The sequence below is a fragment of the Ursus americanus genome, chromosome 2 (genome assembly GCF_024610735.1).
Source record: "Ursus americanus isolate L20-20 chromosome 2, mUrsAme1.1.p, whole genome shotgun sequence".
In the NCBI taxonomy this organism is placed as follows: domain Eukaryota; kingdom Metazoa; phylum Chordata; class Mammalia; order Carnivora; family Ursidae; genus Ursus; species Ursus americanus.
In genome coordinates this window covers 64,356,504-64,376,917 of record NC_142128.1, presented here as the reverse complement: position 1 = coordinate 64,376,917, position 20,414 = coordinate 64,356,504, and the positions used below count along the sequence as shown (strand labels likewise).

The window sequence follows — 20,414 nt, the reverse complement described above, 5'->3', positions numbered from 1 at the left end:
TAATATTCTTCTGTTGCCTTCTGGAAATTGTTAATAATTTGTTAATAAGAAGCCCTGAATTTTGATTTTGCACTGGGACTCACAAATTATGTCACCGGTTTTGATGAATACTGTTGTACTATGTGGGTTGGGAGATTAGAATCTAGATGATGGAAAAAGCCCTTCCTTTACATTTTAACATAAAACCCATGTTAATACTAATGAACATTAACAAGTGTATGTATTTACAAGCTTTTTAATATGCTTTACAGTTTGTGAATATACCTCATATAGTAAAAAAATTAAGATTGAATCACTTTTTACTGATTCTGTATTTAATGTGTATTTTTACTAGTAACTTTTCTTCCATGAAGTATTGTATGATGAAAATGTGTTGTGTGCAGTATTCAAGACTTACTATAAATGTTTGTTTTACTTCTTAAACTTACCAAAAAATTGAGAGAGTACAATTACATTTACATAAATAATCTTTAAAAGTCATTGCTACGTTTTTATATAATGATTTGGTATTCTGTTAATGTAAGCATCCTTGCTAGAGAAATTCTGAGTGCTGTCTTTTCCCCCCTTTAATGGGATTCAGTATAATTGACTTTCATTTTTATTTATTCTTTCTTGGAAGGGAAACATCTGGGAACAGATTTTACGAATACCCTTCATCTTGGAAATAATTAATGCGGTTCCCTTCATTATCTCAGTAAGTCCTAAAAGCATCTTTAAAATAAATAATTTTGTCATTAGACTTAAGTCTTTAAATCTAAATACTAATAAATAATATATTAGCTCCGATAAATGATTTTAGGCTTTGGTAAGGATTATGGTTTTAAAAATAAATAGTAAAATCAGTTGGATAACTGGATTATCAAATGAAATGAAAACTAATGAGATCTAGTGCAATAGCAAAATAAAATACTTTTTTAGACATATATGCTCTAGATGTGCCATTTGGAGAAGTGTTGATATTATCTAGACAGAGAATAAATTAATCACTCCATTTCTTGTGTACATTATGAAATTTTTTTAAAAATAGAAACTAACAAAAAGCAGAATCAGACCTAAAAATAGAGAGAACTGATGGTTGCCAAAGGGGAGGGGGAAGGGGGCTGGGAAGATTGGTTCAAAGGGAGTGTAATACAGGCTTCCCAGTTATGGAATGCATGTCGTGGGAATAAAAGGCATAGCATAAGGAATACAATCAGTGATATTGTACTAGTGATATCATAGGACAGATGGTAGCTACCCTTGTGGTGAACATAGATTGCATAATGTATAAACATATGAAAGCACTAAGTTGTACACCTGAAATTCATGTAACATTGTATATCACTTAGACTCAAATGAAAAAAAAATAGATATCAAGTATTGATAAAAGTTTCTCACACTGAGCATATATTTATTTCTAGCTTAAACACAGTATTTACTAACTCTAATTCTCCCATTAATAAGAAAGTTGCCAACAGCCAGATAACTAGCAATTTGTTTCTTTATTAAAGTACTGTGGAATACCAATTCTATCATGATCCTGCTCAGTTGCAGCCCCATAAATATATAACAAGCACTTTCCCATTGCAAAATTAGGTTTTAATCTCTATTTCATAGAGTTATGATAATGTCTGTTGGGGATATGCTTTCTAACACTTCATTTGAATTTTATTTGGAAAATTATGAAAATAAGCAAATATTATCTCAAGTGGTTGCTTACTTTAATTATTTTAATTTGAGTGATTTATCTAGGGGAACAACTGGAACTAGATTAAATGACAGGCTGACTAAATATAATACAATTGAATATGGTTCCCAATGTCACTTAAAATGTTTGAAGAGAGTAAGTGGTAATGTTATGAAAAGGGAAAGCCTTCTCTCCTTATTCCTACTTTCTCCCTGATGTTGTAGGGAAGAAAGAGGTGAGGTCTATTATAAACTGTCACACTGAAAGATTGAATGAGAGAATTACCATAGTTATAGCTGACATTCATTTTTTCCTTTCTGCTCTACAATGATTTCCCAAAGAATTTTTCCCTAAGTGAGACTTAGACCAATGAATGAAAAGATTGGATCTTCTCCTTGCATTTCATTAATGAATTTAAATTATTTGTCACATGTATTAAAAAATTATATTGTCTTTATTAACTTTTTTTTTGTTTTACATTTTAATCTGCTGGGTATGATTTTTGCTTTGAGATAAAAGTTTAGTTTTGGTTTGTTTTTCAGATCTTCTGGCCTTCTTTAAGGAATCTATTTGTCCCTGTCTTTCTAAACTGTTGGCTTGCCAAACATGCCTTGGAAAATATGATCGTAAGTATGGAAGTGCAGTGCAAATACAAAAATATTTTCAGCCTTTCATTATTTGTTACATACTTTCAGTGCTCATATTAAACAGAAAGAGAAGATGACTTGAGGTCTTAGTCTTGTACTTCCTCATTTTTCTGAAATACAAACTCATACTATTATGATTTATTTAGGTATCATTAAATTTCTAAATGGTTCATTTTTAAAAGAAATAAATTTATTTTATTTTAAATTAATAAATTTCTTTTAAATTAATTTAGTATCCCAGTAAATAGTTTCATTTAAATATTTATAAAAATGAAAGAATTTTGGTAAAATACTGTCAAATAAAATGATATGTTATATTAATATTGATGCTAATAGATCTTAAGTCTGCTTGTATTCTAATTCAGAATGAAAACTTTTGGGGCTATCTTAACTTGGCCCATATTGCCAAATTACCACCTTTGTAAGGCCCTATTATCTGGTAAACAAAAATGGTTCAGATTTTCTAAATATCACCAAACCAGAGCCACCAATAACTTTGGTTATTTGTCTTCAGAAGAGAACAAATGTAGTTACCTTACAGACTTGCTGTAAGAATTAAATGAAATTACATATGTATAAGCATATAGATGTGTGTGTGTGTGTATAAAATATTGTGTCTGTCATAAATATAGTAAGGGCTCAATCCTATTAATTTTACTACACTGAAATAAAATTTGTTTGGAAGCAAATTTGTTTTCCTTTTAAATGTTTTTGAACAGAAATGGTACACAAAAACTTTAACCAAAGGAATATTTGGGTAGCATTTGAGTATTCACAACCAAATGAATGTTTCTAAACATTTATATTAAATAACCACTGGAATCTCATGAAAACACGTGTCCAAATGATAGGGGAGTATGACCTGTGGCATGGTTTGGAGAAATGTTGGGCGGTCTTCACTATCCTTCCCTCTCCCCTAAAAGTACTATTTTACTAATTATATATTGCCTAAATTGCTAAAAAAAAGAAATACACCAGGAAAAAATAAACCTCTTTACACTAATTTGTGTTATTAGTTGGTGGAAAAAAAGAAGCTAACCGAGGGAGGAATCATTAGTCAATCACTAAAAGTGAAAGTAATGCTTTGCAATATTAATTTAGGATTCATTTTCCATTGTGTTTCTATATTTTGCTTCTTCTTTCACTGATTGGAGAAATTTTTATTTATTTTTCTGCTCATTAACAACTCTGTCAAAAAGAAAGGGATGAGAGGTGAACTTCTATCAACTTGATTTTTTTAACAGTTCTAGTTAAATATGTGCTAGAGGCAGATAAAATAGTGGCTTGTTGAGATTTTATATTGGTGAAGTGATTTATTTCATGCAACACTGACTTTAAGACAGTTAAAAGTTTATTATAAAATTTTTGAGATGAGCAGAAAACTATAAATTATGAAAACCTATAAATCTACCACAGACTAAATACTAGTAATAACTTATATCCTTCTAATATTTTCTATGAAAAAAATGCACACATCATATATGAAATTATATTGTATGTTCAGTTTTATAATTTGAATTCTGTCTTTGTAGTGCTCAATTTCATGTCTTCAAATCATTTTTAATAGCTGCATCTAAATCTATTATAGTTTTGATCACTTTATTTAACCATTTTATATTGCATATTTTAGTAATTTTAGTAGTAATGAACATTCATTATTTTATGTATTATAATTTTGTAATAAATATGAACATAAATATTAATTTTTATCTCTGATGATTTTGTCAGTTTTTAGAAATTATGTTGTGGGTAAATACTCATTAAGTTAATTAATAAATGCATGACATAACATAAAAAGGGCATGGCTGTGAACTGTGTTACCAAATCACCTTCAAGAAATTTTATAACAAATTACATGGGTAATATTAATCATTTGCGAGTACTCATTTTTTGCATTTTAAAAAACACTGGGCATTATTATTTTTTAATGTTTTTCAATTGGAAAGATAAAAAGAATATCTTTAATTCACCTTTATCTTTATGTTAATGGAATTAAACTTAAAAAATTTTGTTCATTGGCTGTTTAGCTTTTTCTTTTCATGATAGATTGCCCGGCATATTTCATGTCATTTTTCCTGATTCAGAGAATGAGATGTGATTGTAGCTTGACCTAGCTATTACTCTTAAAATTAGAATTTTCCATTAGAAGCATTGCATACCATGGAGGGCTTTTTAGGAGTCAGTGCAACATCTCTAGAGATGTTAATAAAGGGAGTAAACTGAAATTTGGGGCTTTGGTGGTCCCCCATAGTATTATCTGTATAAGAATGCTAAGGTGAAGTATATTTAGACCTAGGCAAAAATGGAAATATGCTGCTACCTTCAAAGTATATGCACTGTATGTGCACAAAATAGTTGAAATACAATACACAGTAATAAATGTAGTGAAACTTATGGATAGATAGTATTTTCAAAATTGAGAGATGCTTTTTTGGTTTTATTTTAGAATGATCTTCACAGAGCCATTCAGCGTACACAGTCCGCAATGTTTAATCAAGTTCTGATTTTAATATCTACATTACTATGCCTTATCTTCACCTGGTAAGAGTATACATTCCATTATTTTTATTGTTTTGTTTAATTATATTTTCTAAATATACATCATTTTAATTGAGTTAATTAAAATAAATAGAGAAATATTCAATATAAATGTAAAGGCTCACCCATAGAAATAAAAGTGAAATCCCTCCTTCAGTCTTACAGAAAAAACAAGGTGCATCTATTGCTTGGTATTGATATTTACTGCAACTTTGACATTTTCCCAAATGTTGTAAACAACCAAATCACAAGAATTTGTACTGCATGCCACAGTTGTCAAACAAGAAATTTTCTTTCAAACTGCTGACATAGAGGTGCCCTTATCTTTCTACAGTGTTCAAAGCAGAAACACTGTTGAGAAAACTGTCGTTGCCCATCACTGTCTCTGCCCGTGCTTTCTCTCCATGATGTTTCAGTGTGCAGTCAGGCAGAAAGCAAGGGCACATCTCCTGACAAAGCAACGCAGGACCTGGTACTTTGCTTTATTATAGAAAACAGTTATTTCTTCTCCTGGAAAGTCTCACTTTGATGGTTATAAAGTAATCCAGTGGGAAATATGTGCCGTACATATGGATTCATGTAGATCCTTAAGAGGAGAAAAAAATGTGGAAAATGAAAAAATGAGGTAGAATAATATATCTGTTTTGAAGGAGTCTTAGATATTATGTGTAATTGTGCTCTGTCCTAGATGTGACCTATCGAGAAAGAGAAAAAGTTAATTAGGAAGTACAAAATAGGAAGAGTGCCCTCATATACTAGTACAACTGAATTAGATATAAATGGAGCTATAGATAGATATATGTAAACATGGGTTGAGATATGTAGGCATAGCAACTACTTTGTATCAATAGTCTGTAGTTAACATCACTATTAACTGGATTTAAAGTGGGTTTTATTACATACTTTATATCTTAAAAATAAATATATTTTAAGATATTAAATATCTTTAAATATAAAATATCTCTCTAAAATTGACACAAAGCAGTCTTATCATTTAAATCTTTTTTACTGCTCACAAATTGCTTTTATTGTTCACCTAGTAAACACCTAGCTGCAGAAATATGAAATATTGAAAGTAATGACTTCCCTTCTAAAGTCACTAAAAATTCTTAATTTTAAGATAATGACATTAAATGAATAGTTTAGTAGCTTTTTCATTTTATTTATGGAATAGTACTCCCAATTAAAAATTTTATATACCTATGTACTTGCTAATATTTCAAACGCTGGAAAAATTACAAAAAGTGAAATTAATGTTTTTTAACATATTATTAGAGTCTGTTAAAGTAAATTTAGTAAAGAGGTAATTGAAATACTAAAGCTGAGGAGCACTCAGGTGGCTCAGTCAGTTGAGCATCTGCCTTCAACTCAGGTCATGATCCTGGGGTCCTGGGATCGGGGCTCTCGTTGGGCTCCCTGCTCAGCAGGGAGTCCTTGCTTCTCCCTCTGCCCCTTTCCCTGCTCATGCTGTGTCTCTCACATAAATAAAATCTTTTTAAGAAAAAGAAATATTAATGCTGAAATAAGGACAAGTTATTTTTATATGATAACAGTTCAGCACTTTTGTTTTGAAGGCATCCTCATCACAGTGAATCATGTAGGGTGGGCTCTCTGTTTTCTCTTACTTTCTTCCTATTTGTGTATTTCTTGAGTAGTTTCTATTTTCAAAAGTAGCAACTAAACAAATTTTGCCACTTTCTTATGCCAAAGGATACAGCAGTGCTAGATAATGGGTTTTCATAATGTATATGAAATTAACATTATGTAATTTAACATTTAAATTATTTGTGTTTCACTTTTTATTTTATTTGCAGTTAGAGTTGCTTTTGTTGTTGTTGTTCTTGTGTGTTATTAGTTTTAACCACATACCTTATAAATGTACATTATTGTTTTTAATCATGTGTACATCAATACATTTTCATCAATACATTTACATTAATATGCTTTTAAATTATAATATCTAGAATGCAGAAACTGAAGTTTGATTTCTTTGTGTATTCATCTCTAGCATCCAAGCAAAATGTCTTCATAAGTCATGACCATCAAATTATGGTAGACTAAATCTTTTTTTTAATTCACCATCAAAAGTATAGTTATCTACAAGAAAAATATAAACAATGTTATATTAGTTATAACACACAGGCTGTTTTTTTTTTTTTTTAGGATTTATTTCTTTATTTTTTTTTTAAAGGTTGTATTTATTTATTTGACAGAGACAGACAGCAAGACAGGGAACACAAGCAAGGGGAGTGTGAGAGGGAAAAGCAGGCCTCCTGCTGAGCAGGGAGCCCGATGCAGGGCTCGATCCCAGGACCCTGGGATCATGACCTGAGCCGAAGGCAGACTCTTAACGGCTGAGCCACCCAGGCACCCCCACACAGGCTGTTTTAACAAAGAGTTACACCACACACACTAAAATACAAATATACACAAAGGTTCAGCAATTTACACAAATGGAAATGCTTAAGTAGTCTGTCTAAGAAGGTTTTATCAGCTTAATATTGCTGGAGACTAAATTTGCTTATAACTTGTTTTCTGCCATTCCCAAAACACAGTTTCCATAACGTGGCTCAAGATGGCTACTCTACTCCTGCTGTTATATCCTAACTCCAGCCTGTAGGAAGGAAGAAGATAAGGCACAACCCAGAAATGACACGCATAATGTAGGCCAGAATTGGGTCATATATCCACACCTAGCTCAAAGAGAGTCTACAGAAATATGTAGCTGGGCAACAATATACCCAGCTGAACATTGTACTATCATGGAAAAGAGAAAAACTGGGTACTGTGGAACAATAAGCAATCTGGCCCTGATAAGTCATAAAAGTCCATATGTATATCATTTGTTTAAAACTCAGGGCTATGCTAGTTTGGAACCTGTGGGCAACTTACTGAATTTACCTAGCTTTATTTGCCACATTATTAAATGAGATAATATTAATCACCCTATAAAATTTCTCTTGTACTTTTTTTAAATGAAGACTAAATTAGGTATGTTTATACAATGACTATCAGAGGATATGACATTTGGTATGAACACTCCAAAAATTTCATTTTTTTCCACCACAAATATCCACTGTATATAAGATGATTAAATTATGTGACTGCACAAAAACTAATTTGCTCTAAAATATCTAAGCAGAGTAATTTATTAATAATAATACAAAACTGAACCGAGATGCCTAAAAATATATTTAATGGGAAATATGAGAAAACATTTTCCTCCATTGTAATGTATTCAGGTTTTCTATACTTGCAACATATTTCTAATATTTGTTTCTTCTAGTCAGCTTCACTAAGTTAAAAGCAATGGTAACATCTCCCTCTTTCTGAGTACCTTTAATACTTTATACTACACAAATACACAAACATATATAATTTTTTTTACATTGTGGTGAGAGTAGTCTTAATTAATTGCAGTTACATTATGTCACAGAGCAAGACTGTCAGTACTTCTCCAAATCAGAATTTTTAATACATACAATTTAAGCCCCCAAAGATTCAGGAGCTAATATTTGATGAACTGGATGTGTTGTTCATGAATCTCACAATTTTAAAATTACCTGTTTTGGAAAGCTGCTATATGGTTTTAAAATGTGTCTTTTCTTCATCGTTATTAACATTACAAAGAACTATCATTAAGCATCTGTCTACAAGAGACACATGCCAAACTGAAATAAAATTAAGCTGCTGACCCACTCTCTGTAGGGAATGTGCTCAGAATTGTTTTTCCTGTCATTGTAATGGAATTTGGACTAATCTTTCCCCACGTCCGCTGTGTACCCATCTTGATCAATAATGCACACTTCCAAGACAGCTGGGAATTGTGATTCAGCCTGTGTCTCTATAACAAAGCAGAGGAAACTGGTACATCGGGAATTAAGCGCATGACTTTAGCTTAATTATCAACATATTCTAACCAATAATAAGTACTCTGATTTGTAATGCATTTGGTGTTTCTAATTTTACACTAGTAGGCTTATTTTGCATTTACTTTGTTTCAAACTTTAATTTTTTATTTGAATATGTATGTTTAGATAATTTCATGTTATTTCATAGAGATATAACATCAAGAAATGTATTATGTTGATGGATATTTCATGTTTTAGTCCAATGTAAGAAATACAGTTTACCTCCTAGTCTCATTTCAGGGGAAAATAAATCCATTTATTGTTTAAAAACATGACACTGTTAAAATTATTAACATGTTTAATTCAAAAAGTGTTTGGGATTTTCTTGTGCGTCTATAATTAACACTTATTTTAATGCTTGATGCTGAACTTCTTGAACTCTGTTTACTGATTTAACTCTTAAGGCAAATAGCCGTGTGACAGGAAGTGGACAGTGAAAAAATAAGAACTGAAATTTGGAGAAAGTATTAAACCATGATCTAATGGTGTTATCGCCATCATGGTATTTGGTTACTAGTTTTGTTTGGTCACATTTGTTTTGCTTTATTACAAATGAATGACAGAAAGTGTGTTTGTCTGAAGATCTGGAAACTGACAGCCCCCAGGTTTGTATTAACTAGAACAAATAGAAAACTCTTTGTCCCAACTAAATTTTGCAAAGGTGGGCATCCAAATGTTAGGCAGTTAGAATTTAAACCATCACTGAGTTATGAGGGAAATGTATAGTTATTTCCAGACATACAAGAACTTAGAAAGTATGCTACCTACGTATTATTAAGTATGTACTACAGGAATAATTAAAAAAAGGATAAAGGAAAAGGAAAAATATATAGCTTATGAGAATCTGTGGTATATGCAGCAGCAACACCTTGGATCTTTCTCCAGGAAACCCTATTTTTCACACTGAGTTTTATCAGAAGTGCAGTTGAAGGCTTATCCAGGCAGAGGCAGAGACACCATTTTTAATTTCTATGACATAGGTACGTAGCCAAGGGAGGTTTTCTACTAGAAGATGGGGTGAAGGGGTGAGAGAAAGCCAAAGTGTTCATGCCACAGTAATTCTCATGTTACAGGTAAGAAACAGAGGCACAGAAAGGTCAAACAAAAAGATAAACCTTAGGTTATCATAGGTCTGCAACTAGTAAGAAGCAGAGCTCAGGTCTGGGTGGCAAATTGGTGCCAGAGCCCACTTGCTTAACCACTGTAATATTATTTGTATGATGTTCTAGAAGTCATTAACAAAAATAATAAACTAAAACATAAAAGAATTATGTTAATTTTCTCATTTGTATTTTGAATTTTTAAATTATTGTTTGAAGTTGAATTATAGTTTAGTAAGACATTAGGATGACAAACTTTTTAGATATTTTTGATTAAGGATGGAAGAATACTTAAGCCATTGCTGTCTCTTTTGTGTAAATAATTAGTTGCCTCAAATTCAGCAAGTTTCTAATCCTTATTTCTCTTTAATTTTAGCAAACACATATACAACACATTTAAATAAAGTCATGACATATACATGATTATAATCTGTTTAAATTACTTCCATTTACCTGTTCATCAATCTCTCTTTCTGTATATCTGTAGAGATGGGAATATATTCAAGTGATTATATATGAATATAGAATTATGTATCATGTTTTCAGTCGTTTTCCGCATACTTTCTGCTATGGTTTAAATATTCAGAATGAATATGTATACTTTTGAAGACAAACAAAACAGTCACAAAAATTAAGGAATGTAAAAAGAGACAACAAAATTTAACACAAAATGTCAAATGTAGAGATCATATTCAAAATGATTTGCCTAATTAATTTCTTTCCTTAATAAAGTGATTCTCACATTAAGTTTTTTATAAATCCAAATTTTCCACCTTTATCTCCTACTTACTCTTTGAGTCCCAACTCTTTTTTGAGTTACAGCTTTTAAATTGAAGTTTTGCCCTGAAGTTTTCTTGAAGGCTATCTGAATTATGGGAGACGTCCAAGCTTTATGTTTCTCAGTAGTTGGAAAAAATTATAAATGTACAATGTTTCTTTAATTATCAGGGTTTCTTGGTAGGTTTTCATAACATATAAGAACAAAGAGTCAGTTTTCCTTCCTTACCATTTTATGCCCTGCATCTCTTGGTTGGGTATATAAGATGCTTCACAAATGTTTGTAGTTGATGCACAGTAATATTTGGGGGTCAGAATTCCCAAATGATATCTTATCAACTGGAGGTACTTAAATATATTGTAAATTAAGTATACTCAAAACATGTATTTTGAGAATGTTCCTTTAAATACCTTCTTTTCACAGTTAACTTTGGTGTGAGGTTATACACTCTCAGTGTAATGTATGAAGACATTCTAGGATTGTTGTTTCTGCCAAGGAAATCTAACTGGGTAGTCAAACTTCTACAAATTTAATTGGAGAGAAATACTCTTTGAAATAATTTTTATAAATTGCATACACATACCTCATAAATAAGAACTTCCAGATAAATCAAGTTTTGGCTATTAATTTTGTCTGCCTGTAACTTCCAAATTTATGTCTTGAGAATGTTTCTTCCTTTAATGTTAGAATTTGTGAGAACAGAACAATTTAATAAAATTGCCGAAACTATCATCTCCTATATTGATCTCAGAAACAAATTGATTAAATGCTAGAGAGCATTGCAGTACACATGCTATCAGGCTTTTTGCTTCCCATCATCTTTCAGAATTTTTGTTTTTTCTTCTACTTCTTTCTTTGTTTTTTGGGTTTTTTTTTGTTGTTGTTGTTGTTGTTGTTCAAGCTCACTTTTGCTTCTCCCATCTGATCTAAATCCTGAGCTTCTTCTGAAAAGTGTTCATCATCCATTTATTTTGAAATAATGAAAATGCATGTTTGTGCATTAGGGTGAGGTGTGGTCACTTTTCATGAATTACTAAATTACAGTATATGTTGACTTCAGATTAATGTGTATGGAATGATTCAGTAACCTTTTTTGCATAGACTCAAAGGCAATGCCCAGGAGTTTAAGAACTTTCTTGCAACAATAGAAAAACTAGATTTATTATTACTTTAAACACAAAATTTCTCCCTAGAAAACGTAAAACTCCCAACATCTCAGATATCTTAAATTCCACGACACTATTAGGTTTTTAGGAGATACTCCATAGGAAATGAAAATGATTATTTGGAACAATTTAATTGGTATTCATCCAGGAAATACCAAAGTGCAAGTCGTGGGCTGATTTGAATACTAATGTCTGAACTACAAGCATGAAATCAAAGTGTTAGATGCTTTTAGCACAGAATGCCATTGCTAATTAAGTTTTTCAAGTAACTGTGCACAGCGATAGGATTCATAGGGAGTGCATGGATATTTAAGGTTATTTATTTCTGCCATGTGACTTTTTTTCTCTGAAAACATTTTATTGTACAAATTGACATTTACCAGGTGGTGAGAGAGTTTACAGTCTCAGTATTTCCTTTCATTCAAATTAATGTTTTCCTTATAAACCTTGCCAAAGCTTGAAAGCTTGTACAGTAGTTCCCCCTAATCCACAGAGGATACATTCCAAGATCCCCATTGGATGCCTAAAACTGGGGAAGGTACTGTGTATTATATACACTTATGATCAAATTCAATTTATAAATTAGGCACAGTAAAGATTAACAACTAATAATGGAAAGAATAATTATAACAATATACTATAATAAAAGTTATGTGAATGTGGTCTATCTCAAAATACCTTATTGTACTGTACTCACCCTTCTTGTGATGATGTGAGATGATAAAATGCCTATGTGATAAGATGAAGTGAGGGGAATGACGTAGGCTGTGTGACATAGCTTAGGCTACTATTGACCTGATGCTATAACAGAAGAAGGACTACCTGCCCCCACTGCAGGTACCTGAAACTCCAGAAAGCAGAACCACATATAAGAAGGGACAACTATAAAACCAGATGTATAGTTAATATTTTAAAAGAGGCGAATTTTAAAGAGCACTAATTACAAGCGATTAGTAATTAAGATGCCGTTGTTATTATATGTAGGGTCTATTTAAGCAAATCAATTACGATTTTTCAGTTTTTTTAAAGAAGGTAAAATATTCAGATTTTGTTTTAGAATTGCATAACACTGAAATTATTTTGTATGGATCTGTGTCAAAGATAACATTGAAGAATGGTTTTTAAAGAAACAAATCTTCCAGTAGACTCTCAAATCCAGCATTCTTCACAAAACATTTAAAAAATAAACTTTTTCTAAGAGAAAAAAAAATCCTAAAGCTAACATTGAAGCTTTTAAACAAACTATATTTAATTCATTTAAATTCTTTTAATATTTGAAATGTATACTTATCTAGTAAAAATTTTCAGTGCCTATCTTACTTTTCTGGTTTTTAATATTGTTTTTCTTATGAAGCAGCCGTCTATTAGCAAAAATACATATGACACTGCAATACGGTAGGTTTGACCCAGTTGCAGGTTGGTGCTGAACAAGGTAGTGAGTCTCACACTAATCTGTTTAGCTCTTACCATACCTGCACTGGGATCTTTGTCATGAACAACTCCATAAGCCCTCCAACTGCCCAGGGTCACATCTTACTTGAGTTCTTATTTGTGCTAAGAGCCCAGGTCCATGGTCATTGCTGTGAATGGTGCACTGTAAGGCCAAGAATTACCTGGGAACTCGCAAGTAGTCAGTGAGTGCATTTTCCTCTCAGTCAGGACAAGCTATATACTGAGTCATGTTACTTTCTGGCTCTTTGTTAGGAATGATGTGTGAGAAACCTTGACAAAAAAGCGTTAGTTTTACAATCAGTTAAAAAGATTCTCCATTCTGGTTCAGGCTGTGCTTAAACTTTTTCATTCACCATGTGCATTTCACTCAGGTTGTTCTTCACACAGTTATCCTATTTTCTGTCACTTAGTATGAACTTCTTCAATTTCCATCTTACTGATATCTCTTGTTACACCAGAGTGACTACAGAGTTGCTTTCTTCGGTAAGCTCTAAGATGTGCTTGCTCTGGTATGAATGATAAAAATCTTAAAGTGGAACGATATAATCCTGGGTTCATACTATGACTTTCACATGAACTAGTTCCATGACTATCTTCATTTCCCTTACTGTGTACATATCCATTTGTGCAGAGGGATTGATCTCATGTTAAGTGTTCCTACTGCAGTAAATTAAAAAAAAATAGAAGTGACACAGTTATAATGACAAACTGGATATCAGGTGTAGGAGAAAGAAAATCAAAGAATGATTTTGAGATTTGCATTTTGGGAAACTGAATGATAGTGCCATGTATGAGGATGAAGAAACCTGGAAGGAAACATAAAGAGGAAGCAAAAGAAAGAGTCCATTATAGTTGAGCTGCTTTTTAGAAACCTTATTGAGGTGTTGAATAGCCATTTGTCTGTAGGAGCCCGGAGCTAAGAAGAGGGGTGGGACTCCATAGAGTGGGTAATATCAGCAGCGTATGGGTAATCATGTAGGGAGGTCATTAGAAAAGAGCACCTAGGGAATGAACCAAGTGGAATTTCTGATTAAAAACAAAGCAAAATAAAGCCATAACAGAATAGTAGGAGACATTGTGTAAGGACAAATGGCACAATTTATAGGGACAGAATCTTCATTCACCTCTGTGTCCAAAAAAGGTGGCAGTTAACCTAAAAAGGAAAAACTAGTGAAATGCAAAGAGAACTTGATAAGAATGTAATTGTAGCAGAAGGTTTTAATAAAGAATCATATCACTAAAATAGATCCAAGAATTCTTTTTATTTTCACTTCTCCAAACATAGCCCTTCCTATGCCATCCAACCCAGATGGTTGTCTATTTTAAACCACAGTCAACGTCAGAGCTTTTATAGTACATTCTCATTATAATAAAACCATTTTCTTACTGTCAGGCAGTCAAATCTGTGCAGAATTCATACATCCTTTTAAAACACCACCAACTTTATTTTTTTCTCTTTTAAAATTCCTCACTTTTTCAGCCTGCCTTTTCCTTCTTATTAATTCCTGTTCTGTTACCTAGCTCTTTAAATTCCTTAGATAGTTTTGCATTTCAACTGAATTTTAGAATGCTTATATTTGGGATCACGCATCGTTGCTGTTCTCATAATTTCCTATCAGTAGATTCTGTAAATTAATTTCATCGTATTATGCGTTACCCTCTTTCTTGCCCATAATCTTTGCCAATGTATTTTAAAGTATTTTGATTCAGGGTGTTGAGATACTCCTTTTAGCATAGTCTCCTTTCTCTAGATTCGTTGCTTATACTGATGTATCTCCTACTCCAGGGTTATATTAACTTTCACCAAAGCCATGCAAATGTTATACAGACTATTTTTGAGTATCCCTAATAATCCAGGTTCATTTGACTATTTAATATTCTTTTTTTAAGCTCCTATCTATTAGCCCATTGAGTTATGTTTATTATTGACCCTTGTTATATTTCTTTATTAAAGTTTTTGGTATTTCTTTTTAGGTTCCTGGTTTGCTAACAAACTGATTTTAGGATGTTCTGAAGATCTCATTTGAATTTCATACGAGTTTGTTCCCTCTAGTGTATCTACTGCAAGGTGAAAAACCACTTTCAATCCCCTGCTTTATAATTATCTTTTATATTAACAATTGAAGCACCCAGTTGTCTTTTCTTCAAGCCAAATATCTCCTGAAGACTTTAAGTTTTCTCCCCAAGATTTTTTGGTTTGTTTGTCTTTTACTAAATCTTCTTATTTTATAATTATAAATTCAAACAGGGCCCAGTGCTGAATAACTACAAAGATCAAACTATCTTTGTAGTTATAAAAAAAAACTATAAAAATTATATAAAAGTATTTTGTAAGCTATAAAGTGCTATTTAAATAGAATGTATTTTTTATTGCTATAATTTAGAGGAATGATTTGTAGCTTAGTGCAAAACTTGTTCTTCTTAGGCTTTATTTCTCACAGGGGCCTATGTTTATATGCAACTCTCTGGGGGGACCTTGGGTAAAAACATATCTTGGTTGTGTCACCTTCTTGCTGTGTGATAGTTTCTCTGAGCCTTAATTTATTAATTTGTCAAATAAAGAAAAATTGTACAAACCTCAAGAAAAGACTTGAGGCAGTTTTAAAAACAGACATGAAATTGGGTCATTATATTAGGAATAGAAGAAACAACACATCAACATAGAATGAATTATAAGTTTCATATTAAGCTTTAAGGCAGCTGAGGTGGAGGGAGAAATGTAACTGTACTTAGCTCTCATTATGAGAAAGAAGAAAGCACACTTATTTCTCAATGTAATTAATCTCTTCTCTCTCCTGCAGAACTCAAGAATCTTATTCTATAGGCAGAATTGCAGACATTTTATATAAGTATAGAAGCACACTGTATATTATTTCTTATAAAAATTTTTAAATGCAAAAATAGCATTTGTTTCCTGCTTATTGGCTTAGTGTTTCACATTCATAATTGTTAAGAATAAAGAAAAGTGCTATTGAGATACTATCTGTTAATGAAATTTTGAGCTGAATGGGTCTCATGATGAGGAAAAAAATAAAGGAAATAGCATACTTGTTGCATATGTTGATTTTAAAAATCTATCTTAATTTTTTTTCTGATGTAAAAATACAAGATTGAAGATCTCCTTGAATGGTAGTACCTTAATTACAATTTTAATTCCAAGCTTAATTTCTTTCAGTATAAATAATCTGACATGGTAAAGCTCTTAACAGATTTTTTTTTTTTAAACCGAAGCCATAGGAGCAAAATGTGTATTAAGTAAATGTCAACACAAATCATGTTTTCCGGTAAATTTCTTTAGTTTAGAATGTGTCATTGACCTCCCGAAACTGCTCTTTGAACAAATATCATTGATCAGGAAAACAGTTGTAATTTCCAGTGGAAAAGAAGGGTGATTATTTACCTAGGAGACCAGTCTACATAGATACTGGTCTATTTGACATTAGCTTATGAGCAATTAAATGCAACGTCAGTGAAAATGTTAGTCGAATAACCAAAAGAATTGATCAGATACTTCTCAAGAGTGTTCTTAGTCACATATGGTTATATTTGTATATTACAGAATTATCTGAATATTATACTCTATGAAATAGGCATATATTCATTTAGCCATCTCTTAGAGGAAATTTTTCAATTGATTTTAAACAGTGATTAAATATTATAAAAGTGGAAGTGCTATCATAATTGCAAAATTTGTCTGTTAATGAACATGACATGTTAGTATTACATTTTAAAAGCTGGTAAAGTAAATTATTATATAAAAATGAGTCACTTTTGCTATGAGAATAATTTCCACTCCTTACAATGTGAAGTAAGATGGTAAGCTGTATGTTCTCTTTTATTTTAGTGGCTAATTAAATTTGGACCATTTCAGGTAGAATAACATAAAGCTTTATTTCATGCCTTATTTGATTTTCAGAAACTGTTGACTAGAGACCAAATATTAGGACCAAATATTGTTTTTGTTATGTAGTAGCAACTAGCAAGACATGCCTATGGGGAACATGTTAAATGAGTGTAACTCAGCTTAAATTAGCTGATATTTATTTGGTGCCATTTCATATTTCACATGAACAGGGATATATAGTTAAGTGTTGCCGGGGGGGAAGTTTGGCTAAAAAGTCCTGTCCCCTTCTTGGTCCTTCTAGCTGAACTAAGAATCAAATTGACATGAGCTAGATTAGCAGGAGAAAATCAAATTTAATTTTGTAGGTACGGGGAATCCACATAGACACGGCAATTCCAAAGACACGCAAATGAGGTATATATGTCATTCGGAACTAAGGAGAAGGGGGTAGGGGTCTGGAACTTCAAAGGGAAGGGATGCATTTCACAGGAAGAAGAAAAAGAGTGAATGTTTGGTAAACAAATATTTGTCTTTCCATAGAGATGGCTTAGTCAGATGAAACTTATCTCTAGTAAACCCTTATTTTGGGAAAGACGCCCAACTTAGATTTTTCTATGTAGTTAAGGGAGGGGCCATTTCTCTTGAGCCTGAAGGTCTCCATTGTCTTCACCACAAAGTAGTACATGTGCCAAAGTGGTTCATTTTGGCCCCTACACTCTTCGTCTTACTAATTTCTTTTTTTTAAAGATTTATTTATTTATTTATTCAACAGAGATAGAGACGGCCAGCGAGAGAGGAACACAAGCAGGGGGAGTGGGAGAGGGAGAAGCAGGCTCATAGCAGAAGAGCCTGACGTGGGGCTCGATCCCAGATCGCCGGTATCACACCCTGAGCCGAAGGCAGACGCTTAACCGCTGTGCCACCCAGGCACCCCTTCATCTTACTAATTTCTTGATAAAAAAAAAAAAGTAATGTAGAAATATATTGCTAAATCAAACCTTTTCTGGAGAGAATTCAGATATATACATGTTTTATTTTTATCAACTCTAAATATGTATTATCTTTATATAATGGGAATTAATGGTGTGTAAAGCTAATATTTTACTGACTGGGTACTTCACTTTTATGAACTGAATCAGATGAAAAAAGTTCAAGCAAAAAAGAGTAAATTGCGGAGAGTCAAGAGCTCACAACTTGGAAAATACTTGAGGACTGGATTTTGTAGCTCTTTTACATCCATTATGGTCTCTGTTCACAGCTGTAACTTCACTTAGATGATTTGCATGGATAGTGTCTTAAGGTGATTTGTCAGCCTGGAGACTAAGAGTCTAGCGTAAATATAGTTGCTGCTTGGAGCAGGAGTAACCATTCAAGGTATCAGCAGACTTTTATTAATGAGCTCAACACTACTCAATTTGATCACATCATTCATTCTCTTGCCTAAAGTTTTTCGTTTGTGTCTACAGGATAATATAAACTCCTTGGTGTTGTATATAAAGTGATTTATAATCTGTCCCTGCCGACTTCACTGGCCTCATCTCCCCTTATTTGTCTTACTTTAAAGGCTATACTTTAGCCATATGGCACTAAAGTAATGCTTTCACAGCTGGGTTTTTTTATGCAAAATTCTTTGCAACCAGTAGAACTTACTTTGAACTGTTCATATCTTGATTACAAAGCTTTTCCTATTGAGAATACCTTTTAATTTTAAGTAGACTAATGCTTAGGAAGAGGTGCAAACAAAGAGGAAAGCAAAATAGATAACTGTGCTTTTTTTGATTGTTTTTTGAAAATTAAATCTTAAAAAAGGAGGAAAAAAGAAATATGACTTATGAAACAAATGACATTATATTACTGGGAATGAAGTAGAGATACGTTTAGAAAGGATATCTTATGTCATGGTGGGGCTCAGAAAGCCAGTGTAAGTCACTGGCTTTAATATTTCCAATAATCCAATATTAAATATGATTTAATATTTCCCAATATTAAAGTCAGAACAATTTACATGAAGAATCATTTACATGTGCATGGAGGTTATGAGCATGTGTGTGGGCATGTGAGGCACTACTAGGTGCATGCACACACAAATGCAGATATACACACTTTTTAAAAATTTTAATTTAATTTCAGTTTGGTTAACATATAGTATATTATTAGTTTCAGGGGTAGAATTTAGTGATTCATCAGCTGCATATAATAGTGCTCATTCTATCACATGCCCCCCCTTAATGCCTATCACCCAATTACCTCATTCCCCACCCACCTCACCTCCAGCAACCCTGTTTGTTCCCTATTGTTTAAAGTCTCATGGTTTGCCTCCCTCTCTCATTTTATCTTATTTTATTTTTTCTTCCCTTCCCCTATGTTCATCAGTCTTGTGTCTTTAATTCCACATATGAGTGAAATCATATGGTATTTGTCTTTCTCTGACTGACTTACTTCACTTAGCACAATACCCTCTAGTTCATCCACATCATATTCCATTATATATAAATACACACATTCATCTGTCCATGGACATTGGGCTCTTTACATGTTTTGGTAATTGTGGACATTGCTCATATAAACATTGGGGTGCATTTGCCCCTTCGAATCACAATTTTTGTATCCTTTGAATAAGTGCCTAGTAGTGCAATTGCTGGGTTGTACGGTAGTTCTATTTTTAAGTTTTTGAGGAACCTCTGTACTTTTTCCACAGTTGCTGCACCAGCTTGCATTCCTACCAGCAATGTGGGAGGGTTCTCCTTTCTCTGATTCCTTGCCAACATCTGTTTTATTCTGAGTTGTTCATTTTAGCCATTCTGACCAGTGTGAGGTGATATTGCATTGTGGTTTTGATTTTTATTTCCCTGATGCTGAGTGATATTGAGCATTTTTTCATGTGTCAGGCATTTATATGTCTTCTTTGGAGAAATGTCTCTATGTTTTCTGCCCAATTCTTGACTGGATTTTTTGTTGGGTGTTGGGTTTGATAAGTTCCTTATAGATTTTGGATACTAGCCCTTTATCCGATATGTCATTTGTGAATATCTTCTCCCATTCTGTAGGTTGCCTTTTAGTTTTGTTGATTCTTTCCTTCCTGTGCAAAAACTTATCCTGAAATCCCAATAGTTTCTTTTTGCTTTTGTGTCCCTTGACTTTGTAGATGTGTCTAGCAAGAAGTTGCTGCAGCCAAGGTCGAACAGGTTGCAGCCTATGTTCTCCTTTAGGATTTTGATGGTTTCCTGATCATGTTTGGGTCTTTCATCCATTTTGAATTTATTTTTGTGTATGGTGTAAGAAAGTGGTCCAGTTTCATTCTTTTGCATGTGG

The 20,414-nt window shown here is 32.6% G+C and overlaps 1 protein-coding gene across 1 annotated transcript in view; it reads left to right on the top strand.

Annotated features, from left to right (window-relative positions):
• Positions 1-20,414, top strand: part of KCNT2 (potassium sodium-activated channel subfamily T member 2) — a 349,439-nt gene that overhangs the window by 127,612 nt on the left and 201,413 nt on the right. Inside the window, exons 6-8 of the mRNA XM_045812805.2 lie at positions 620-694; positions 2,209-2,292; positions 4,760-4,854. Coding sequence (XP_045668761.1) covers positions 620-694; positions 2,209-2,292; positions 4,760-4,854 — 254 coding nt within the window. The remainder of the gene's footprint in view (positions 1-619; positions 695-2,208; positions 2,293-4,759; positions 4,855-20,414) is intronic.